Below are 25,569 nucleotides of genomic sequence, written 5' to 3'. Positions count from 1 at the left end.
ATTTGTCACCGCTAGATGACGCCTCGATTCAATATTTGCTGTGTTCAGGTTTGTCGAGAGTGACTTTCTTATGCAATTATTCAATTAAAATACATTTTTCAAGTGTCCATATTTTTAAATAGCCACTGTAATGCTGAATTATTATAAATGATACATATTTTCAAAAAGTGTAAGCGTAATGTTTATTTCAATTGCAAGAAGAACGGCACTCATCTAAAATGATATTTATTAGTATATTGTTACGGGTTCAACGCAGCATTCACTTGCTTTAATTATCATTATATGGACTGTTTCGTAAAATATTTATTATACTGAATGGGAAGGGTGCGGCCCACTCAACGCAATGCGCAATCTTTCATACGAGAGCAGACAAAAATCAATGTGTTAATTTCCATTTTTTTCTTATAAAGCAGATTATTATTATTATTTATATTAAAATATAATAATAATAATAACAACAGTAATAATAATAATTTGTGAATGGAAGGTGAGGCAGGCCCCGCCTCCTCCAGAAGCCGCCGCGCTGTGATTGGTGGGTTCGAATAGCAAAAGCACAAACGCCTCGTAGTCCAGGAGACGATCGCCTGGCGACAGTCAAGTTTTCCAGAAGGAAAAGCCACGCGATCTGATGCAAAATCGTCAGCGTTCCCCGCGAAGATTCTTGTTTCGACAGCGCGCTTGGTAAGTCCCAAACGTTGCCGTTGTGCGCGAAGTGTGTTGAAAGCCGCAGCAAAGTTTGCTCACGACCGAAAGTGCCTCGTGGAATTGCAAGCCACATGGTTTGCACGTAATATAAACGACGCTGTTTTTGTTTGAATTTAAAAAAAAAAAAAAAAAAACTTTAAAGTATTTCACTTGATTTTTTTTCCCTTACAAATGAAAATTTCCATGCAAAATCCCGCTTATAATTAACTTTTATGGGTACGTACATTTCGTGGGAGTGCTCGTGTGAACTTCAGATGAGATTTTTTTTTTTTAAGTCCTTGATTGGCAGGTGGGAATAAAATAGTTAAGAGCATCAGTAATAGTCCATCAAACGTGGGAGGCTTCACTTACTGATAAGATCACGTGAATGTTTGGGATCAAGGCGACTCAAAGTATTAGTAACGGATACTAATGAAGCTGAATTTTCACAAAGTTACTTTGTCATGCACTACTTAGTCACACTGGTGTGTATAATTGGAAATATCAGTATACGCCCTTTACACTCCTTCAAATGTGACTCCAGTATTTATGACGTTGTACTTTTACACACCCAGCGATGCATACATTTTATTATCTGTATTTGAATGTCTGGAATTCTTCTGAGATCTCACTGTGGAATATCACCTCCTAATAATATATGCTTCTCCCTTTTGGACTCATTCAACAAATATGACTAGCATAATTAGATAATGCAAATAATTAGATTGCCACCTCAACTATGTGGCAAATTCAACAGGTTATTGTGTATGTTTTGGCTTCTGAAGCACTGTTATTGAAGCTATGTATGCACAAGCCAAAAGGCGAGACCAGAATCCTGTTCTGCAAACACTATAGAGCTCGTGCACCGACTTCATCAAATCACGTCACTTTTGTTTATATCGCCATATTGCCGGTATAGCAAAGCATTGTTCAATGCGAAGTCGGTTGGAGATGACACGAAAATATGTCTCATAGCACGACGCCCAGAGTCTTGTCCGATACCGTCAGACATTTAGAAGGTGAAAATAAACGACAGCACGTGGAAAAATTAGATAAACTCGGCATGGAGGACGCCTATTTAATACCGAAGTCGATGTTTTCGCCGACAAGAAATTAGACTGTTAATTCCCTTCTGCTTGTCTTTGACAACTGGGTATACATAATTATCTGCTGACTAAGTCGTCGAGATTTACACGGAAAAGTTTGAAAGCATGTTAAAGTCTGAATGGATACAAATACTTCGTTGCTGGATCTGTTGTCGATCAGGAATAAATCCCGCATAGTGCCGGGTTGACGGCTCGTGAAAGCGGAAGCGTGTTCGGCCGCACGTTAACCTTTGCCGGAATCCATCAATCTTTTCAGCTAGTATTCAATACAAATACCAATATTTAAATAAATGACCCCTGCTTTTACACAAACTCACATTCATTAACTGTGATTGGAGTACTCATCTCCACGGAACGTACACGGAAGCGATTGCGGCCACACTTAACCTCTGTAAACCTCTGCGACAGACATTTTTTTTATTTTTAAATATGCATTGTTCTCAAATGACCCCACTTGGCATTATAAATACTTCTTGGTAATTTGAGATTGAGACGAATAATTCCGACCTGAAGTGAAGCGATCGCTCCACAGGTGTGTGTGTGTATTTTGGTCGGGCACCATCCATCGTGTTTAATTGCCGAAATCCATCGATATTTTCTGGTCTTTTCAGCTGGTATTCCATAGAATGATGTTTTTGAATATCTGTGTTGTCTGTTGTGACAACCAACAGCACAACAGGTCTCGGGTATTGTAAATATTGTCCTCCGGTTCAATGTCGAGCAGCTCTGTTTGACCTGCAATATGGCGCGACGTGACGTCCACGACCTCTATCGCCAAACTTCTTTTGCATCAAGTGCCGTCAGCATAGCATCAAACATACTCCAGCGGGATGTTTTCAACTCAATATTTATTGTTTTTATCACTGCCACTGCGCCATTAATAATACAACATGTCACTTTTTTGTTTGTTTGTTTTTTTTGTTTATAATACGCAATATAAAAGCAGCCTTTCGTCATTCCGACTGTCTCTGTTGTCACCATCTGCTTGACGTTTGGCACGGGGTCTTTGGTTCTGGGCCAGCCAAGATCTTGAGAGACGACCGCAGATGAGACAAAAGCGATCTTAATGAGTTAAACTCCACGCGGCACATATGGGCTGCGATGCTGCGCGCGCGGACATAATTGAGATGATAATGAAATCGCAGATTACCCTTCATTCAGTATGAGTGTTGGGGGTCGCTATTACGTCTGTATGGTTTCTCCCCCCACCCTCCCTCTCCCTGTCTCCCCTAACTGTCTAAATACAGTTGGAGAAGTTAAAGCACCCAGGGTTGGTCATACTGTGGGACTGAAACTGTTTGCAGTTAGTTATTAACTAATCGTCATGTGGACCCATTTGATAAGTCAAAGTTATGTCATCGCTTGTCGACAAAATTAAAATGAGATTATTACATGGAAGCGCCGTCTCGTGTATGTACCAAAACATTGTAGCGACCTCGTGACCGTTGAGATTGTCTTGTGAGGTTGGAGGGTTCAAAGGGTTTTTTCAGGGCCGCAACTGGAGCGATGACGCAATGGCCCGCGAGTTGGCCTTTTGTGTATTTGTGATGGAGGTCGTCGGTAACGGCTCCGGCCGGGCACCTTGCCAGATCGACCCGCTCGGAGTTGAAGGACTCCCGGCCTGGCCTGGCCTGGCCTGGCCCTCCCTCGTGTTGACTGACTCAACCGAGTGACATCACCTAAAGAGGGAAAAGATTGCTAATACGTTAGAACGGTTAAAGTGGAAAGTTGTCATTGGGAAAGCGGCGTCACAGTGGGGGCGTTATGAATTTTGGTTACGGGGTTTGTTTCTAATGGGGGGGGGGGGCACGGCAAATACAGTTACCTGAATTGACCTGAAATCTTTCTCTAGGCGTTGCAGACGACACCACCACGGCATGGTGCCCACAGATCCATGTGTAAGCGGCGAGTGACGGAAGTTTTCCGCCTACTTTAATTCACTCGATGATGTCGCCAAAGCTAGATATGTGCAGTGCATCAAACTCTGTGAAGATATCGATCCGTATGCTCTCCGTGACGACGTACTTTCAAAGGATCTGAAAGACTTCCCTGAAGTAGAATATCCGGAAACTAGAAATACACGTGCGAACCGCTTACAAAATGATCAGAACAGACTTTCAAATAACCGTTTGCTTCTTTCAGATCTGCACGTCGTATATATGTGAGACACTTTTGTTGCTATTTTTTTTCGAGAACTCCATCGTATCTTCCCCTTCATGCGCTCTAATCTTTGGAACACGATAAAATCGCTTCCCAATGTCTCTGTTTCCGCGATTTCCACATCTGTAGACGGGATAAAAATCTGGCATGATGACGATGGACAGCTGACTGCTTGACTGCAACAATGGCGGTCGAGTACGCTGATGAACAAGCGTGATGTCATGTGCAACCCAGCCATGCTGTAGTCACATGACTCATTTATTTATTAGGTGAGCAGAAATGGGAGAAGTGAGTTCAAGATTGCGCAAAGTCAACTCTCTTAACGACAAGCATCAGTTTGGCAATTCCTAACATTTTTTTTTTGATTTTTAGAGGTTTACAGTCCTTGATTTGAGATCTTGAAACCACAGATGACCAAACATGTTAGACTGTCTTGACTCAGTTGACGCCACTTCTATCAACAGACGCGGAAAGCGTTGTAGTAGTGCTCCGGTCAGAACTTGTGAAGGAAGCAGGACAAGGGATTTTGATCTGACTCAGCACCGACGGGTTTAAAAATCCCAAAGTGGGACCCAGTGGCGTGAGGCGTGGATTAGCATCAACAACTCAAAATGGGATTGGCAGTCGGCTCGCGCTCCTTCGAGCCTTTAAGATGAGCTTTACCGCCGCCGTTTCACTTCCGAGGGAAGAGCCCTCGGAGGACAAGGACAAGAGCGAGGGAGCCAAGAAACGTGTAATCCTTCTTGGAGAGACCGAGAGTGTTTTTTTTTTACCTTGGAAACGCCGTTGTCCACGTCTGTGAATTTCTGTCACAGCCTGCTGACTTGTATGCAGTTGTACATATTTGCTTTTCCTTTCAAATGAACCGAGTCCCATCTGTATTGAGAGAGGGGAAGCCTGGTCGTAAATGAAACACTCTTCTGACGGGATGATTAAGTCCAACACAAAGGGCTCAGCAGGAAGGGCTTTAATAGAGGGGTAGTTGATATTCTCTAGGGGAAAGCCGGGCCCGACGGAACCCTTTCGGACCGCAGGGGACGGGGAAGGGCGCCGAAGGTTCATTTGGCTGCGATTCTGCTCGCCAGCCACCAGCCATGCAGCGCCAACTGGAGACCTTTGCAAATATTACCCACCCTCACCGTTTGATCATGTTTAAAGCTGAAAACTTTATAGCGGCACAAACCTACCGTAATTCTCTGCCTACAGAGCGCACCCGGTTATAAGCCTCACCCAGTACATTTGTAAAGGAAATACCATTTGGTACATACATACACCGCAGCTGTGTAAAAGCCGCAAGTGCCCGCATTCAAACACGAGATGTTTACAAAGAAAGACTGCACACAGCTAGCGCCTCCGCACTCACGCTAACACCGCCGCGCTAACAGTGCCGGTTAAAACAAAAAAATACCGGTAAAAATCACCGAGACACGGCAGTAACACACTCGCGCAGCGCTAACAGGGCTGGACCGGTAAAAGTCACTTCCTCGCCACATATATTCCACCGCAGCTGTGTAAAAGCCGCAAGTGCCCACATTGAAACCCACATTGAATCACAAGGTATTTACAAAGATGGTACACGGAGAGTTTACCGCTAGCACCGTGCTAACAGGACTGATTAAAATAAGCAGCAGTAACACGCTAGCGCAGCGCGAACAGGGCCGGAACGGTAAAAGTCACTTCCTTGGCTCATGTATTCCGCCAGTCTCACTCTTACATTTTTCTGCTCGAGTGCCCCCTTGTGGCCGTTAGAAAAAAAAGCACAAATTAGCCGCATCACAGCATAAACCGCAGGGTTGAAAGCGTGTGGGGGGAAAAAAAGTTGCTGCTTATAGGCCGGAAATTACGGTTTTGTTACGATGCAAACAAAGTACCGGGAAGGTCGGCTTGTCCTAAATGCTGAATGACTCTTGCAACCTACTGTTTTGTAGTTGTTTAAAAGTGACTCATAATTCTATAATGCGACGGATGAAAGCTTTTCACGTTGAGAGAAGTCGTCGTCGTAAATTTTTGTTTTGTTTACTTGTTTCCACCGTGCTAAATGATGGAATATGACATTTCCTGGGAGGGTCCGAAAACATACCCAAAAAAAGTGCTCCAAGTGTCCTTAAAATTGCACGTGGGCCAACTCTGAGTCAGTTGTTACTCATGTTTGGAGTCCCCCTGGCATTCCCGGGTGCAGAGCGCTGTAAAATCAAAAGGACACTCGTCCGGAACGTTCTACTTTCAAGGCCTTACGTAATGCGTTCTGGTTTTGCATTCATGTGGTCGCACGTACGCCCGGGCGCATCCCGGCTGCGTGCGCGCGCCACGTGCTCGGTGTGTGTTGTGATGACGCGGCGTCGTGGAGGTGGATGGCGTTCTGCTGTCTGGAATAGCGTTGATCCTCTTAACTGATTAGTGGCTGCGACGAGAGAGGGGAGACGACCTGCGTGGGAGGCATACGGACAGATGTCTAACCCCCCCCCCCTTCAATGGGGGACGATATAAACTGGGGGGGGGGGGGGCTGAGCCGATTCATTGAAGAATTCGATTGCAAAAAGTTGCGGAAGTCTCACTCGACATCCGAGTGGTCGCAATATTGGCTGCGTCCCCTGCCCGCGACGTCACACTGGACATTCGCCATTGAAAACACGCTTTGCCACCTACTGTGGGAGACGAGCACGCGGTTTCTGACACGGAAGTAATCGGGGCAATATTAGCCTATGGTTTCGAGCCATATTTGGATGATATGCGGCTCACGGCCAAACCACCAATGCGCACGTCGACACATTTAGCAGCCCTGATTTACGGATTACTCCCCCCAACTATTGTTTTTTTTTTTTTTTTTTTTTTTTTTTTTAGTAGCTGTATACAAACCTACCTGTCATTTGGAACTCACGAAGCTCTCGTCCTCCGCACCTGTGCAATCCATTTTTCACAACAAACCGGGTCTTTTTGAAATGTATGAAGACTAAATCCATCCTCCCGAGTGTTTGAGCAATATCCAGCAATACAACGAGCTAGCATTTTGGCTAACACGAAGGAACAGCGAGCTACCTTCCAGTAGGTAAAACTAGTATAAACAGATGAGACCGCTTGAGTGCGCTACTGCCCTTTACGTCACTTCCTGCTTCTTGTCGAAAACAAATCCCTCGAGAGAATTTTCATGTCGGGAGTTACAAAAAGCATTTATGTCAAAATCATGTTTTGTGGTGGGGGAAAAAAAACTGCTGGGTCCATACCGGCTGCCGTTTTTTTCCATTAATAACATACTAAAAATCATGCATATCATGACAGTGGACCTTTAAGCTCAACCCGAGCCTCATCCACCGGTCAAGTACTGACTCTGTAGGGACACCATAATTCTTGTTTGCAATGCACTTATGAGGCAGAAGTTAAAAAAACTGCCAAGAGGACCAAATGTGACTCTTACATAAGCGGGACCGTATCATTTTTTTTTTTTAATTAGAAAGTTCACGTTTAAAATAAGCTTTCCCCCACTTTTTTTTGTTTTGTTTTTTTTTGCAATTTTGTGTGCAACTTTAATTTACTTTATGGTACCGTCTGTATATCATTTTTCCTCACTCGTGTCTAATTTCAGACTTGAATTTTGAATGCATTTGCTCCCCCCCAAAAAAAGTAATTTTGCTGACCTCATATGTCCACCCATCCATTTTCTTAGCCGCTTATCCTCATGAGTGTTGCAGGAAGTGCTGGACCCTATCCCACCTGTCAACTGGCAGGAGGCGGGGCACACCCTGAACTGGTCGCCAGCCAATCGCAGAGCACATCGAGACAAAGAGCCGCACTCACAATCACACCTAGGGGCAATTTAGTGTGTCCAATTAATGTTGCATGTTTTGGGGGTTGTGGGAGGAAACCCACACAGGCACGGGGAGAACATGCAAACTCCACACAGGCGGGGTCGGGATCGAACCCGGATCCTCAGAACTGTGTGGCCAATCCTTTACCAGCTGACGCCAAATGTTTTTTGTTTTTTGGTTGTTGTTTTTTTCAGATAATAACCCATCTGGAAATTGCATCTGATTGTCTCAACTAGGGCAGAGTTCTTTCAGCCGGGACTCAAATGTCAGTTTTTTTTCTCTCAAGGGATTAATCCCGAAACAAAAGCCGTCATTTCCCTCCTAACAAGAATTGCAGGTTGGTCAACCGAAATCCGATCCTTACGTCCCGGGTTTCTGTGCGCCGTTTACTCCGTTAATCCCTGGATTCACAACGGCTCGATCCGCGCCTAAAATGGAGCGAGGAACAAATAACTTGTCAATCAGAAAACGGGATTTTATGGGTAATGAGTAAGACTTTTTTGCCGATACAATTTCCTGATGAGTGAACATTGTTTTTTTTTTTTTTTTTGTTTCCTCCTTGCGACCGTCATAGAATTTGCGTGGTAGGATTGAATTGAGCCTTTCCCTTTTCTCAGGGCCACTCCCAAGTTCACCGCTACCACAACACAAGTTTTGTCTTCGTTGATGTCCCCCCCCCCCCTCCGTTTGTGTGGGGGTGTATGTAGGAAATCACACTTGCCCAGCTCCTTTTGTGGCTCCGGTCGCACATAGCTGGAGCGGTCAACGCCATTTGGCATTTTTTGAGGGGCTCTCGGAAAATGTTCACAAGTAGCGGATTGTTCCTTCCTTCTGAAATCCCGACTGTCACTTCATTCTTTGGCTTGGTGACATTTATAGACAATGCCTGTATGGAATTCAGATTTTCATAATCTGGCTCTTCAGTTTTTGGTATGAACTTTATTGACGCAATGAAATAATTTTTTTTCTTTACCCCTTACAAAGATGAAAGTGAATTCGAGAGCAGTGTTGCATTAAAACATTTATAATCAAGACATGTTTTGCTTTTTTTTTTGGGGGGGGGACCTTGGAACTTGTTTTCGGGGGACAGTCCTGTGTCGTGCAAATGAATTTGGCGATTACAACAAGTCAAGCTGATTCCACATGTCAAGGAAAAGCATCAATTGTATTTTCACTCTTGCAAGCAGCACTTCATCATTTACTGTAAATGTTCACATTGTGCACATCTGTATGCAAGCAATTAAAAAGGCAATAAGTCCGTTTTAATATTTCTGTGGTCTAAGAACCAAGACTTGGGATCCAGATCTTGTACACAGTCAGTTTTTAGGATAATATGCCATGAAAAATGTGCTTTTTGATTCAAATCTGTTGCATTTCGTGGATGTTGGGAATACATTATATTGTATATTTTTATTTAAGGAATGGATGCCAATGTGTCAGCTGGTAAAGCGGTGGCCTCATAGTTCTAAGGTCCCGGAATCAATCCCGGACCCGCCCGTGTGGAGTTTGCATGTTCTCCCCGTGCCTGGGTGTTTTTTTTTTTTTTCCTCCGGGTACTCCAGGTTTCCTCCCACATCCCAAAAACATGCAACACTCTAAATTGTCTGTCTCCATGTGCCCTGCAATTGGCTGGCAACCAGTTCTGGGTGTACCCCGCCTCCTACCCGTTGACAGCCGGGATAGGCTCCAGCACTCCCTGCGGCCCTTGTGAGGATAAGCGGCTAAGAAAATGGATGGGTGGATGCCAACGTGTGAATTGGGGGTTGATCTGAAAAAGTTCGTTGAACTCTTGCCTAAGCTTGGTGATTGGAATTGGGGGCTGGGGGTGGGGGTACCCCCACCATCACGCCTCCTGTTTCCAGTCTTATTCTGTCCTATGACAGCATGCTCGGGGAGTTCCTTGGTTGGCCTTTGGGTGGGGTGGGGGGGGGTCGAAGGGAACAATGGAGGCTTTGTGAGAGGGTCCCACTGTGATAGGATTGTTGGGGAGGAGGGTGAAGTGGGGGGTCGTGGTTGAGCCAAGCGTAGGCACTTCATTAGTCGGGACCCTCCTTTTTTGCTCCTCCTCCCGGCTCCCATCCATCCATCCATCCCTCCCTCCCTCCCGCCCTCAGTGCCACCTCCCTTCCCTCTCACTCGCGTGGAGCCACTCCGGCCGGACAGCGCGGCGCAAACGCATCTTACCCGAACGGGGGAGTCGCGCTTATCCCGCTCAGAGGAGTTGTGCAGCCCGTTTGCATCACGCGGTCCTTTCCATTTTTTTTTTTTTTGGTTTTTTTTTTTTTTACACCGAGGTGAGTCGGCTTGTTGTCATTATTTGGATCTGGTGTCGATCGCATCTGTGGGCTGGCTCCGGACGCCGCGGACAAGTGAGCTTTGGGTGATGTTTGTGCATGACATCATCCCTAAATTGCAAGGGACGCGCCGTATATTTTATTATTAAGGTTATATGAGGTGATATTTGTAGAGGAGCGTTGCTGTGGGATGCTGCTGTGCTTTGGAGGAGGGGGGGCGGGGGGGTGGGGTTCTATTGCCTCAGCTGTGTTGACCAAATGATCAGTTATTAGGATTTTCACGCCGTGATGGCTTTCCTCCCCCCATTCCCACCCCTTTTTGACAAACACACTCTCTCTCGCGTACACACCCGCAGGGACAGTTGAGTTGAGGGTAATCCTTCACATCCTGTGTGGGAAAGGGCAAAAGAGGACCAGCGAGGCTCACGACGTCACTTCCTCACGAGGGAAGTCACTTTTTAGTCAGGAGAAACAACAGAGTGCCGACCGCTAAGTTCTGAGGTCCCGGGTTTGATCCCGGCCCCGCCTGTGCGGAGTTTGCCAGTTCTCCCCGTGCCCGCGTGGGTTTTCTCCAGGTACTCCAGTTTCATCCCACATCCTAAAAAACATGCAAAATTAATTGGACAGTCTAAATTGCCACAAGGTGTGATTGTGAATGTGGCTGTTTGTCTCCATGTGCCCTGCGATTAGCTGGTGACCAGCTCAGGGTGTACCCCGCCTCCTGCCCGTTGACAGTTGGGATAGACTCCAGCACTCCCCACGACCCTCGTGAGGATAAGTGGCAAAGAAAATGGACGGATGGATGAGTAATCAACAATTAAAGAGCACTCACGAAGCATGACTTCCCAATCAAATAAACTCAGAAGACTTCAGGAATGAAACGCAACTGAGCGACTGACGACATTTTTGTTGTCCCAATTTGTTGTATTGGAAAGTAACAAAAATATAATTCATTAATTATAAATATACTTAAGGGCATTCGTAAATCTAGGCCAGAAACTCATGTTGTCAAACCACAGTGGAGCTTTGTTCCTCAAAGATAAGCCGGTCCAAGAGCATCTCTGGACTATTATGATTCTGAAGTCATTCACCCAATCATAAATAAGATAACTGGAATTCATATGGCCTAACGTTATCAAAGCAAAATTTTAATGTTTAAAAACTTTTATGGCACATCTACCTGATCATAACCAACTGGAGGATGCCGAATATTGTTGTCTACTATTATGTGTTTCTAGTTATAGTTGTAACCATTGTTAGTAATACTAAAAGTAGACAACCATCCATTTTATTAGCACCTTGAACTAATGTGTAATTAATGTCCAATTAGGTTCAAATCAATTAGTCGATTTTCACATTGCGCGATGGCAATTATGCTGAAAATTGAAGTTGATAAATTGGTTGTCATGTTTTTTTTTTGGGCATTCAACTGGGGGGTGGGGGGGAATATCAATAACCTTGTTTTGTTTATATATGATTTACTTTTTTTTTTTTTTTCCACATTTCCACAGAATGAAGAAGTGAATCATCTGTGATTTGCTGTCATGGCTGTCCAGACTGGCATCCAGGTAAGTTGGTCAACAAATTCGAGTTAAGTCAATTGGAAAATGCAGGAAGAGAACTCGGTGCGTCGTTGTCATTAAATTCCGCCCAACTGGGCTTACTTGCCACATTTCTGCATCTTTTGAGCACCATCGAGCTTTGTTTTTCTTTTGTTAGCGGCACGCTGCGTACAGCTCCCTCGCAGTTATTTTGATTGCATTAAAAAAAAAAATAATAAAAAAGACATCTGTCTCTCAGTCACCAAGTGAAGCGAGCCCACCTGCCGTCTTGTCCTCGTCAAGCATGTCTGGCGTTCCTCACACTCGGGACCCTGAGGAGTGTCTTTTGCGCATTTTTGGGAGGGACGGCTGGAATGCGATCCAAACTTTTTTTTTTTTTTTTTTTAAATTTCCCCCGCTCTCCTCCCAGCAACGAATGAGAACCAAGTGCACATCCAAAACAACAAAACAAGTCGAGTTATATTTTCGTATTGCTCTTCACAGGATGTGATATGTGGTGCGTTCCCGAGTGTTGTTGGGACAGATGCAAACCGACAGGCAAATATTGTCACTCTGCTCTGTGTTGTTTCAATGTGGGCACTTGCGGCTTTTACACAGGTGCGGCTTTTGTATGTTTCCTTTACAAAAGTACTGGGTGAGGGTTATAATCCGGCGTGGGTGTGTAGGCCGGAAATTACGGTAATGACTTTGCAATTTCAATTCCGGGTGCATCATGCTCGCCGCGCAGCGTTCGATAAACTTGTTGACTCACGGGAACGCGAGTAGCAGACGCGCTCGTCTCTGAACACGTCATTAAAAGTGAGCATCTGCGACTTGAAGTCTCATTTGTCACGTGCGTCCGCTGGCAAAGACAGGATGAAGCGATAGCTTAAAGCACTAGACAATAAATTCATCAGACTTAATGAGTGTTGTAAAGGAACGGAGATGCATAAATATTGACATCGCAGTTACACGCTCCCCTTTTACCTTTGACCTTATTGCAATTCCAGGAGGCTCGCAGGCCCTCGGTATAAGTGGCTCAAGTTAAGCGCATCAGATAAACTCCACGAGGGTAAAATCCAATGTACAGGCACATGCTGATTTTAATCGCCCACGGGAAGGTTGCGTTTAGTTGCTGGATTATCGGAAGACATTCCTTCTGGCCCAATGAAAAGGGCCGCTTTAAGAAAATGGGCAATTGGCTAATCTGAGAACACTCTTAATCTCCTCACAATGGAGATTTGCGTTGGAGTAATGAGTGCGTACATCCACTCGCCGTGTACGCGTATCCGGAAATCGCAGCGTTGTTGGAAGCCACACGAGGCTGCTGGCGTAGTTTCAAATTAGCCGGACGCCAAGGTCCACGTATGTCACGGCGAACTTGCAGCGGCGCCGCCCCGCTCGAGCGAGTTCTTACGTAACGCGTGTGTGTTTGTCCAGCTGGGTCCGTTCAGCTCTTTCGATACGAGTCACGTTTCCGCGAGCGCACGTCAGGTGTGTACCTGTGTGTATGTTTGTTGCGTCGCTATCTTCACGTGCCGCGCCGAGGTGGAAAGGTCACTATTGACTCCAGCTGTTAGCCTAACCGCCTGGTCACATGTTGCCTTCAGGGACTATTTTATTTATTTGTTTTACTTCATCCAATTAGACAACGAATTCATTATCTTAAATTAGTCAAAGTCGCCCGCAGTGGAGTAAACTCGACTAATTGTATAAATAACTTTGAATTTACTTCATAGCGAACCCCGTGACAGTGGATGGGAAAATAAACCCTCGGTGATGATGATGATGATAGTAATACGTTTATTAATGTAACATAATAGTTGAGCTTGGGTTATGTGAAGTTTCAGATTCAGTTTTATTCAGACAGTTAAGAAAAGTTGGAAATCATGGAAGGGTCTGAAATTTTCATCCTCGGTGCATGTGCACTGTGAGAGAGACAATCTAAAAAGAAACATCCAGAAATCACAATGGATGATTTTTTTTTTTTTTTTTAACGATTTATTTGTGTGACACAGCTTCAAATGAGTATTTGAACACCTGTCTTATCAGCTGGAATTCTGACCCTCAAAGACCTGTTAGTCCACCTCCACAGTATTATCCTGAATCAGATCACATCGGAGGAAGACGAATGATGAGTTCCATCCCAAGAACACCGTCCCTACTGTGAAGCAAGGGGGTGGTAAGCATCATGCATTGGGGGTGTTTTTCTGGACATGGGACAGGAGGACTGCACTGTATTAAGGAGAGGACGACCGCGGCCATGTATTGTGAGATTTTGGGGAACAACCTCCTTCCCTCAGTCAAAGCATTGAAGATGGGTCGTGGCTGGGTCTTCCAACATGGCCGTAAAAAAGATATCAAGGTTCTGGCGTGGCCTAGCCAGTCTCCAGACCTGAACCCAATAGAAAATCTTTGGAGGGAGCTGAAACGACAGCCCAGAAACCGGTCTGATCTAGAGAAGATCTGTGTGGAGGAGTTGCCCAAAATCCCTCCTGCAGTGTGCGAAAACCTGGTGAACAACTACAGGAAACGTTTGACCTCTGTAATTGCAAACAAAGGCTACTGTACCAAATATTAACGTTGGTTTTCTCAGGTGTTCAAATACTTAATTGCAACCGCGCAAATAAATGATTAAAAAGTTATACATTGTGATTTATGGATTTTTCTTTTTAAATTCTCTCTCTCTCTCTCACAAAGGACATGCTTCTATGATGAAAATTTCAGACCCCTCCATGATTTCCAAGTGGGACAACTTGCAATATAGCGGGGTGTTCAAATACTTATTTTTTTCACTGTATTTGTCCCATTAAATATGAAGACAGCCACCTCAGTCTAATTTCAGGCCACAATCCCACTCTATAATTGTCAGTTTGACCTGTTAAATGACAAAAATGTAATTTTACATAAAATCATGAATCAGAATAGCTTTCGGACACAAAAAGGGACAGACCAATATTTTCTGTGTGTGCATGTACACATTTCTGAAAAAAATTGCTTTCAGTAGGCTGAGTGGCGGCGTAGTTTGATCAAGTTTGTTGACATCGTCACGGTGACGGTATTTCGAATGGGATGATGAACATTTCTGCATAACCCCAGCCGGCAGTCATAATTCCGTTTTTGTTCGTCTGCCCGCATGGTTTCCGGTTTGTGGGCAGAACCAAGTTGAAAGTTTCTCTTGCCTTGTTTTCATCCCAATAACTCACCACAGCGGAAGGAACGGCTTCACGGCGCTGCGCGACAGATAATGGCCATCCAGATTATAGCCTTAAGCGTTGAGGGGCAATAAATTATGTAACATCTGTCCGGATGAGTCATCTTACCGCACATCTGCTTGTGATTTCTCCATCACATTCCCTCCTGCCGCACCTTGTAAACAACAAAGGAATGTTTTTATTATTTTGTTGTTTTTTTTTTTTTTTTCGAGCTCAGGCGTGCGAGGGTTGTGACCGAGGGGGGGTGGATGTGAGAGGACGTGAGCGCGGTGAGTCGGGATCGGTGGCTGGCCGCGAGCGCATCGCTTGACGCCCGTTTAGGCAGTCAAGTGCAAAGTGCGCCGCGCGCTCTCTTTTGCGTTTCCTCTCTGAGGCTCCGGCAGCGGGAATCTACACAAAAATGCTTGTAATACCTCAATGTTATCATTTAGATGACGTGACAATTTGAAATTTTGATCCGGATTTTTACTTAAATCATGGACGTGGGTTTGCCTTCGAGGGCCACATAAAATCATGTGCCGGGCCGGATCTGGCCCCCGGGCCTTGTGTTTGACACCCGTGACCTAAAGTCTCCTAGCTTCATGATAACTTATAATTTGAAATGCCATAGACAGCCAAACGGAAATGAGCATAGGGCTCGTGGAAATTTATAAACCTTCAAGCAACTACTAATACAAATGGAGCAGCAATGCATGCAAACCGACAGACATCATTGCTCACAGGGAAATATCGTCACTCTGCTCTGTGGGAAGGCTTTACTGGAGCGTGTAGTTCTAAATTTGGACTTGCCTTTATACTGTCAAACATGAAATGATTTAGGCTTAAAAAAAAAAAAAAAAAATCTGGGGTCAAGCGGGAGAACTCTTGGCAATTAAGTAAAACGAGGCCATCAGGTGGTAAGAGGAGGTGAGCGGGTACGACGGTGTCGGTCGCGCGACTTCTTTGCATGAACGGGGTCATCGGAAGTCCCGCCCAGTGCGGGGGAAATGGAGCAGCTCAAATCGTCACGCTGCCGAGTCACCGCCGCGGTTTTCCCGACTCGAATTCTTCTTTTATTTCATCGCTATAGGGAGAGACTCTCATTGTGAAAATGGACGCGAAAACCGAAAGGCAACCTGAGCTGTGGTGTCAGAAACGAGACAATGTATTTATTCAACGCCCACTCGCGTTTGACACGTCTTCAGTGGGAAAGGGAACAATGCTGTATGATTTGGATCATGTTTCAATTTTGTATGTATGGGACAATTCCCCCCCCCCCTCTCCCCCCCGACCCCTTTCTATATCAGGTATGGTTTGGAGAAAAGTTTGACGCCCCCGTGCTGAGCCCGCGGAGCCCCCGCAGCCCGTTGGCGCAGCGGCACGGCCCCGGACTGGCCGACGTCTTCCAGTACGACCAGTGGCTGGCGGTGCGGCACGAAGCCACCCTGGTGCCCATGCAGGAGGATCTCGCCATCTGGCTCACGGGCATGCTGGGTAAGTTTTGGAGAGTTTACTTTTGTGTCAAATGTGTTTTTTCTCTGGGCGGGACGGTGGCTCAGCTGGTAAAGCGTTGGCCTCATAGTTCTGTGGTACCGGGTTCAGGTTAGGTTCCTCCCACATCCCAAAAAACATGCGACATTGATTGGACACTCTAAATTGCCCCTAGGTGTGATTTATGAGTGCGACTGTTATTTGTCTCGATTTTCCCAGTGATTGGCTGGCGACCAGTTCAGGGTGTAACTCCCCATTGACAGCCAGGATAGGCTCCGGCACTCCCCGTGACCCTCGTGAGGAAAAGCGGCAAAGAAAATGGATGGATGGATGGATGGATGTTTTCTCTTTAGTAATCAACAGAAATCCCATGACACTGTTCCCTTGCTAAGCCATGGTTCATCTGTCTGAGGTCACTACTTCACAGATTTCACCTGTTGCGGGGGTGGTCCTGAACCCAATCCCCGGGATAAACGAGGGTTTACTGCGATTTGTTCGAGCCCCTCAAAACCACCACCATTTTTTTTTTGTTATGTAAAGAAAATGGCACTGTATTGAATAGACAAAATAAAGCACAATAAAATAACATTGTCAAGAATAACTGCTAAAAATTACCGTATTACTAGTTGTTAAATGGAGTTCCCAAAAAGTACTTACTTTTTTTATATACTCAGTGTTTTAAAAAGAAAAAAAAAGCTCTTAATTATGTTGTCAGATTCTAATATCCGCAATGTGATGGCGGTCACTGATGCTCACGCGCATCAGTTTCTGTCTTATAATTGGATTTTGCACGCTGCCGTTTCCAAGTGGCCCTCAGCGATCCTCGAAAGCGGCGGCGTGACAAAAACTCTTTTATCCCGCCTGTCTCTGCCATTATTCTGACATCTTTTGTCCCTTTTTTTTTTCCTGCTTTACAACACAGCGACGGGCGCTCTTGTTGGTTTTAGCGTCCGCTTGTGAGAATTTCTCCCAAGGATTGCGGGGGGGTAGCGCAATCAATGAAAGCGATTGGAAACGTGACTGGGATGATCCGTGCTAGCATGTTTTTCCTTTTAAAACTTCACTGCGAGACTCCAAAGTCAGGTTGGGGGTGGGTCTGGGGGGTCTTAAGTTTCAAGACACTGTTGTTGTGTGGGTTAAATAAAAAAATAAGTGGAGCAATCTTTGTCACTTGGTGCTGTGGCCCATTGTGGACTTTGTCCTCCGTGAGAATTCAGTGGCTTTTGTGGACCTCCCTTCAGGGAGTGATTTACAATGAAAGTCCATAGGAGGGCTGAAACTCTTTGAGACACCTGTTTTTGTTTTTTTTTTTTTTTTTTTGCTGCCTTTTCTAGGTGTTTTTTTTATGGCCCCCCCTCCCCCAGGTTTCAGACCGACAAAAGGCGCATGAACAGCTCACATGCTGTGAGAAGCGTGTTTTGTTTTTGTTTTGCAGGAGAGGAAGTGAGGGCCGAGTTCTTCATGGAAGAGCTGAACAACGGCGTGAAGCTCTGCCAGCTTATCGGCGTCCTGCAGAGCAAGATCGCCCGGGGTTGCCCCTCCGCACTTGGCAAGGTGAGTCGAGTCGGCGAGAACGGCGCTCGACAAAAACAGCCGCTCGCGCTGGAAGCCCGGATGCAGATTTGCAGTCATGGGATCCAGTGTGAGACCTGGACCGAGACCTAAACTGATCGTTCACTCAAAATTGACAACTGTTGTCAGCAGTGTCATCCTTATAAACATTCTCAAATAGATCTTGAAATGAAAAATACATATAACATTATTCACTTCAATGTCTGTACGAAAAAATAAATATGAGCGGAGAGCGCGTCATCCATGCGCAAAGTTGCGGAAGTGTCATTCGACATCCAAGTGGTCGCCATATTGGCTCATGTCCTGCCCGTGACGTCACACTGGGACATTGGCCAATGAAAACACGCTGTGGCCCCTACTACGGGACACGCCCCTTCAGACACGGAAGCTCTTTTCGAAGAAAACATCTCACAACCAAGTGAAGTTATCGTTTCGAGCCATATTTAGATGATATGCGGATCACGGCCAAACCACCTCCCCGTCCGATCCACCGTCTCGCGGCGTAGAAGCTGTGATCGGTGGACACTGCGTCAACGGGCACATCAACACATTTAGAACTTCTGACTTACGGATGCAGATCCTTTGTTACGTCTGAAAGCTCTCGTCCTTTGCACCCGTGCAATCCGTTTTTTCACGACGAACCGGGTCTCTTGGTAACTTCTGAAGGGTAAATCCATCCTCCCGAGTGTTCGAGCAATATCCAGTGATGCAACGAGCCGGCATTTTGGCTAACACGAAGGAACGACGAGCTACCTTCCTGGAGGTAAAAGTAACAGAAACAAACGAGTCCACTTGAGGGCGGTCCTGCCCCATATGTCACTTCCTGCTTCTTCTCGAAAACAAATCCCTTGAAAGGAAAGGAGAGGAAAAAAACGGATGGGTCCATACCGGCTGCCGTTTTTCCATTAATAACAGACTAAAAATCATGCATTTGATGACAGTGGCCCTTTAAAGATAGAGGTCCAAATTTACCAGTACATCATTTTCTTTATCTGACAGCTCTTCCCCACGAGGAAGGTCACCTGTAAGCGCGACGCGTCGCCGGGTTCCTTCTTCGCTCGCGACAACACTGCCAACTTCCTGTCATGGTGCCGGCACATCGGCGTGGAGGAGACGTACCTCTTTGAGTCCGAGGGTCTCGGTAGGTGGCGACTTTCGATTGTTTCTTTCTTCATACAGAAAACAAATTTATTGTCGCCGATGAACAAAGCTCTCAAGCGCTTTGAAACCTTGATACAAAGTCAATAAGCGAAATAAGAAAATTGCATTTCAAAATGCTTTTACAGTTTCTTCGTATGCACATATTTGGTCTCTCTGGTCCAAATCCGTGTTCTCTTCTGCACGACTCATCCGGCATCTCCCTCCGGGCCATAATTAACTTCTATGTCACGTTTTCGAGCTTTGCACCTCTGCCGTCCCGCTCTGTCCGCCGGATGTTGTCTAACGAGAGGCGAGAGGACAGCTGCTGCCTCGCGTTATCCGCTCGCGAAGTTGGATTATGTTGACTTTTGGGTGTTTTGTCTTTGCGCCGTGCAGTGCTGCACAAGGAGCCCAGACAGGTCTGCCTCTGCCTGCTGCAAATCGGACGCATCGTCTCCAAGTGGGTCTTCCGGATTGCGGGTTTTCGGTGCAAATTGCAGGAAATGTCCGCAAGTTCTGGGTGTGCGTGCTCGCCAGGTACGGCGTGGAGCCCCCCGTGCTGGTGAAACTGGAGAAGGAGATCGAGCTGGAGGAGACCCTGCTGCTGACCGAGGAGCCCCCTCCGGCGGTCCAGACCTTCAGTGTGTGCTGCCAGCACGGCGGACTCTACCAGTCCGGGGTGAGTCCCGAAATGTGGATCTGAAATTACCGTAATTCCCGGCCTACGGAGCACACCTGGTTATAAGCCTCACAGATAATTTGTAAATTATCATTTATCATCATTTGTAAAATATATATATACATATATACCGAGGCCCTGTAGCTCAGTGGTTAGAGCACTGGTTTGGTAAACCAGGGGTTGTGGGTTCGTATCCCGCTGGGGCCTCCACTCCCTGAGAAGGGTTGCGTCAGGAAGGGCATCCGGCGTAAAAATTGTGCCAAACATATATGTGCGTTCATCTGAGATGATACGCTGTGGCGACCCCGAAAGGGACAAGCCGAAAGAAATGACAATATATACATATATACCATTTGGTACATACATACGCCGCAGCTGTGTAAAAGCCGCAAGTGCCCACATTAAAACACGAGATATTTACAAAGACGGTACACACTTTAACGCTAGCGCCGCCGCGCTAACACTAGCACTCGCGCTGCTGTGCTAACATTCTAGCATCATCATTCTAGCGCCGCGCTAACATGGACGGTTAAAAGAAAAAAAAAAACATATCGGTAAAAATTACTGACACACGCTAGCGCAGTGCTAACAGGGCCAACTGCACTTTCGTGATTAAATTTGCAATAAAGGGCTTGAAAATAAACCACATGACAAAAAAAATGAACGTGAATTTTCTCGGTCTTACCTTTTGTGCTCGAGTGCCCCCTTGCGGCCGTTTGGAAAAACAAAAAAAAATGCACAGATTAGCCACATCGCCGCATAAACCGCAGGGTTTGAAAGCGTCTGAAAAAAGTCGCAGTTTAAAGGCCGGAAATTACGCTAACTCCAGTTATTCTAGTTTCTCAAAACATGCATAATATTGTCATCGGGAGACTCCAAATTATCCATTGACGTGGACGTGAGTGTGCATCCTTTTTTTTTTGTCTATTGTGCGTCCAGGCTGTAGCTGCCACGTTTTTATGGAAATTGATATGTCTTCAAAAATGTTGCATGCTTTTAACCTGCATCAACAAAACGATAAACTAAAGATATTTTTGCCAATCTGGATAATTTTTTTAATTCATGGACGTAGCTCACACAGTAATAGATTGAGTTTGGTATTTAGCGGCATAGCTTTTATTGTTGCGGAATGAAGTTTTTTGAAGCTAAGAATAGAGGTTTATGGCACCTCGCTCCTCCCCCCACAATTATTTTTCCCCACTGTCACTCCGCTATGCACGTGATCACTAAATTTATATACGATATCCACGTGCCGTCCGCTCTATGATGTCACGCACCCGCGTCACGACGATCGCACGCGTCAAGATGGTGTCCAGCCAACTTTTGCGCTTCACTGATACGCCGCGGGGGGGGGGGGAGAACGAATGACGCATCGTAGCTGACCATGTGACGCTCCCACGGGGGCCGCATGACCCGCTACGTCACGTGGCGTTCAGGCTCCGGGCGCTCGGCGTTCTGGAACGGAAGAAATGCACAGAAAACGGACTTTGTGGGGGTTTATTGTGCCATTCGATGGGTTTAGTTTCTTTCCCCAGATTGAACATTTCTTAATCCCAAATTGAAGTGTGAAGTTCGGACGGAATATCCTGACATGTCCGTGCGTTATCGTGCTCAAACCATGCGCCGTTTCCTTTTGACCGTGATTATCTTGCGGCAAATTCCACAGAATCGAACCCCCTCACAATCGCTCCATTGTCCCTTTTCTCCCCTTTCAGGAGCACGGCGTGGACGACCTGCCCTGCAACTGCTCCAACAGGGTGTCCATTGAGTACCTGTCAGAGGGTCGCTACCGACTCGGGGACAAGACCATCTTTATTCGGGTGAGACTGCTGGCGTCCGGCTATTCAGCGTCGGTAATCCGAAACTCTCAAAGGAGCCCCGTGGATTGAGAAGGATCCCCGTTGTTCCTTTATGGAATTTGATATTCCCTGTGTGAATAATTACCTGAAACCGGCCTGCCATTGCTATCTCCACGGTGACTGCGCCTGTGTGTGTGTGTGTGTGTGTGTGTGTGTGTGTCTTTGTATTTTTATCGTGTCTTCCTATGTGCAAAGGAGGCGAGTGTAATTCATGCCTCAACATTTTCAATTGGTCTTAGCGTCCTCTTATTGGATCACCGCGGTTTTATGTTAGCTTTAGCTCTGAGCCGCTATCACGTGCGGTTTACGCTGCAAAAAAAAAAAAAAAAATCCCTCAATGTTCAATGAACGGCACATCGCGCGAGCGGTGAGCGTTCCCGCCTCGTCGTTTGGGATTTTTGCATTTCCACGTTACCGTCGTGCAATGAAAATGCACCGCGCGTACAAGTCCGATCAGATGAAAGCAAAATGAATATTTCAATGACTGTAATTTCCGGCCTACGAGCTGCGACTTTTTTTCACACGCTTTCAACCCTGAGGTTTATGCGGCGATGCGGCTCATTTGTGCATTTTTTTCGAATGGGCGCAGGGGGCACTCGAGCAGAAAAGGTAAGAGTGAGACCGGTGGAATATATGTGCCGAGGAAGTGACTTTTACCGGTCCGGCCCTGTTTGCGCTGCGCTACCGTGTTATTGCTGTGTCTCGGTGATTTCTACCGGCATGTTTTGTTTTTTTAACCGGCCCTGTGAGCGCGGCCCTGGCGTTAGTCCGTTAGTGTGAGCACGACGGCGCTAGCGTTAAACCCTCTGTGTACTGTCTTTTTTGTAAATATCGCTCTTGTTTCACTGTGGGCACTGGCGGCTTTTACACGGCTGCGGCGTATGTATGTACCAAATTTATCAAATATTTCCTTTCCAAATGTACTCAGTGAGGCTTGTAACCAGCTGTGCTCTGTTCTCTGGCCGGGAATTACGGTAATTGTTCTGAAAGATGAAATGTCTGTCTTTACAAGTTACAACTGAACTGTACTTAAATGTACTGTACTGGATTATTTAAAAATTATTAAAAAAAAAAAAAAAAAAACCTGAGCCAATGTTTCAGCCACGCTAATATTTGCAAAGTTTGAACATTTAATTCGGTGATTCTATCACTTACCGCTAGAAGGAACCCACGTACCACATTTTGAACTGTATACTACTTTGCGCTTCTGGAATTTCCGTCACAACTTTTCCATGTAACCAAGGTCTGTCGTTATGTATTTAGAAATTTCACACACGCGTATAGAAACCACATTTATAACTTTTAGATTTTCAATATGGGCCACGTTGAATTGCAAACGGAGTTTGCATGTTTGCACCAGTTTTAAGAACTGGAAGCTGTGCGGCCGCTGGTAATCTCGTTATCCTTTCACGGGTGCCCACCTTAGTCGATTACATGATGAGCCCCGGTGCTAAACGGGCTCATCGAGAACGCGTTTCTTCAGAACTACTTGCCGTCTGAGCGCAAATGCGTTGTGTCGTCCTCAGATGCTCCACGGCAAACATGTGATGGTGCGCGTCGGGGGCGGCTGGGACACGCTGCGCGGCTTCCTCTCCAAGTACGACCCCCTGCGCGTGCTTCAGTTCACCACCCTGGAGCAGAAGATCCTCGCCTTCCAGAAGGGACCGCCCGGCTTGGGGGGTCACCACGGCAACGCGGCCCCGCCCCCCGAGATGGACCCGCTGGCGGCCGTCGACGACCTCATCTCCTCCTCGTCGTCGTCGTCGTCCTCGTCTGCCTCATCGTCTTCCTCCTCCGGCTCGGTCGGCAAGACGTTACCGCCCGGCCCGGGTCAGACGTGTCGCTCCTACACGGCCTCGCCCGCCAGCACGCCCACGCTGCCCAGGAAAGGGGCGGGTGCGGCGCCAAAGAAGAACCTTCAGATAACGGCGCCCGTCCCCAGGAAGCCCACCCAGCTGCCCTTGCCTATTACCACCAAAGCCTCCTCCTCCTCGTCTTCTCTGCCCACTACACCTGTGGGGGGCTCCAAGCAGCCCCCCAGTCAGGTCCAGGTCCAGCGCAGAGCTGTGACACCCCAAGCAGAGTCCGTCACTGCGTCCAAACTGAGGCTTAGACCGCCCACTCGGGTCCCCGCTTCTCAGCCGAGGAGTCCGGTTTGCCCCGAGCCTTCTTCAAAATGCCCCAAACCGTCCAGTCCGACCGCCGCCCCCGTGCCTCGCCCCGCCACCGCCCCAAAAGACGCCCGACCCCCAACGGGCGCCAGCCAGCGACCCCGGCTCGCGCAGCGTCGCCCCGGCTCCCCCGCGTCGCGCCTCCGGCTAGAGACTGCGAGGAGGATCCGCGCGACGGCACGCGCCGCGGCGACGCCCGCGGTGGAATCTCGCGAGGTTAAGCCGAGTTCGCGGGCGGCCTCTCCGGCTTTGCCAAAAGCCGTCTCCCTTCTGCCCGTTAAAGACCCCGCAGCCAAAGCCAAGGGCCCGCCCACGACCAGGGTCCCCACCCCTGTCCAACGAGGTCCCCCTTGGCGACTCCCTGGAAGCAACATGGCTCCCTCGGCCAACACCAAACCCAACCCGAAAGAAACCACCACAGCACAGAAGCCAGTCCAGAAACCACCTACTTCCACTACGGCGGACAAACCCGTGGCAACCCGTGTCGCCACCTACCAGAAAACCGCTGTGGAGGTCAAGGCCAAGACAGAACCCAGCAGGAAGATCCCTCAGTACAGGGGCAACCACCAAGACCCTTATTTTGAAATGAACTGTCGGAGGAGGCAGAAGACGTGATTGGGGGTGAGGGAGAAACAAAAAAATCAGCACTTCTTTGCTTTTTAAAAAAAAAAAAAAAAAACCTAATCCTAATTGAAACATATCTACTGCAATTTTTTTTTTTTTTTTTTTATAGCAGGCGTGTCAGAACTTTATTTTTATTTCAAAGGGTCGCTCGAATCGCTTTCGAACACGCCGCCAAAGACCAGCTGCGAAATATAGTTTGGACTCTCCTCTTTTGCGCGAAACGTAACCGTTTTTCTATCCGAACTACTCGCGATGTTTACATTTTTTTTTTTTCCCCACACGCAACAGTCGCGACGCGTTGAGATAATTTGTCCAAAGCGAAGTTCAGAAGGAGGGAGAAGTCTACCAAAGTCGTGTGTGGTGGAAAAAGGCAGTCGCGGACACAACCGGAACTCAAACGCTTTTCTTTCCTCTACTCGTACCTTGGCGCCTCTGTCGTCTGCCTTCATCACAAATCAGAGGGAGTGGCATTAGAATGTATTGCATGATGGTGGTTGGATTATTACTATTATAATTTTTGAAATCAAACTTGCACAGTGTCGACGCACACTTTATAAGGAGGAAAAGGTTACAGATAAACTACTGATCAAACAACGCTTTTATTATTATTGTTATTTTGCTTTTACCAGGCCTTGCCGTAACTTTTAGTGCACATTCAAAAGATTTTTATGTTTTCTAACGTGGGTGTGTGTGTGTTGTCTTGAAATTCTACTTTTCAAAGTGGTGTTTGTGTACGTTCATTCGTAGAATCTTGACGAGATATTTACAAGGCTTCCCCCCCCCCCCGTTTAGCACTTTACAGAAACCTATCTTTGAAACACTCTGAATGTTGATTGTGTCTCTTTTCCCAGATACTTTTTATTGTAGTTTTTGATTAAATTAATTAAAATCCTATTGGCTCCAATTAAATTGCGTATTATGTGACTGTTTTGCGATTGTGTGCATTTTTATTCTTTGTTTAACTTAGTCCAATTTCTACAAACTTCTCATACATGCAATATGAAGTTCAGTATAAAATTCACGTTCATTTTTTTTTGTCATTTGGTTTATTTTCAAGCCCTTTATTGCAAATTTAATCACGAAAGTGCAGTCGGGCGGCAGGGCAGTGCATCACATTTAAGAGCATTTAATAATTCTGCTAATTCTGATTTAATAAATCATTTTTGGAGCAATTAAGTGAAACTTTTTAATTGGGAATCACTTTCTTTGGGTACATCCCATCCTTCATTTCTTCCATCTTTCCTTCCTTCA

General features: G+C 46.4%; 1 protein-coding gene across 1 annotated transcript; it reads left to right on the top strand.

Annotated features, from left to right (window-relative positions):
- The first annotated feature begins 528 nt into the window (after window positions 1–528).
- gas2l3 (growth arrest-specific 2 like 3) lies at window positions 529–25,412 on the top strand. Its single transcript, XM_061807308.1, has 9 exons — window positions 529–681; window positions 11,559–11,615; window positions 16,090–16,276; window positions 17,709–17,827; window positions 18,845–18,986; window positions 19,382–19,445; window positions 19,523–19,664; window positions 21,380–21,484; window positions 23,050–25,412. The coding sequence occupies exons 2-9, from the start codon at window positions 11,592–11,594 to the stop codon at window positions 24,307–24,309; spliced, it is 2,043 nt and encodes a 680-aa protein (XP_061663292.1). The 5' UTR covers window positions 529–681; window positions 11,559–11,591; the 3' UTR covers window positions 24,310–25,412.
- The last annotated feature ends 157 nt before the right edge of the window (window positions 25,413–25,569 follow it).

Source organism: Syngnathoides biaculeatus, chromosome 20 (genome assembly GCF_019802595.1).
Source record: "Syngnathoides biaculeatus isolate LvHL_M chromosome 20, ASM1980259v1, whole genome shotgun sequence".
NCBI classification, from domain to species: Eukaryota; Metazoa; Chordata; class Actinopteri; order Syngnathiformes; family Syngnathidae; genus Syngnathoides; species Syngnathoides biaculeatus.
This window is presented reverse-complemented; position numbering and strand designations above follow the sequence as displayed.

Bases quoted from the DNA above. Each gene is read 5' to 3' on its own strand.
- gas2l3 (XM_061807308.1), top strand. From the start codon at position 11,592: ATGGCTGTCCAGACTGGCATCCAG. The intron at 11,616-16,089 runs GTAAGTTGGTCA...TTTCTATATCAG, and splicing joins CTGTCCAGACTGGCATCCAG to GTATGGTTTGGAGAAAAGTT. The intron at 16,277-17,708 runs GTAAGTTTTGGA...TTTGTTTTGCAG, and splicing joins CTGGCTCACGGGCATGCTGG to GAGAGGAAGTGAGGGCCGAG.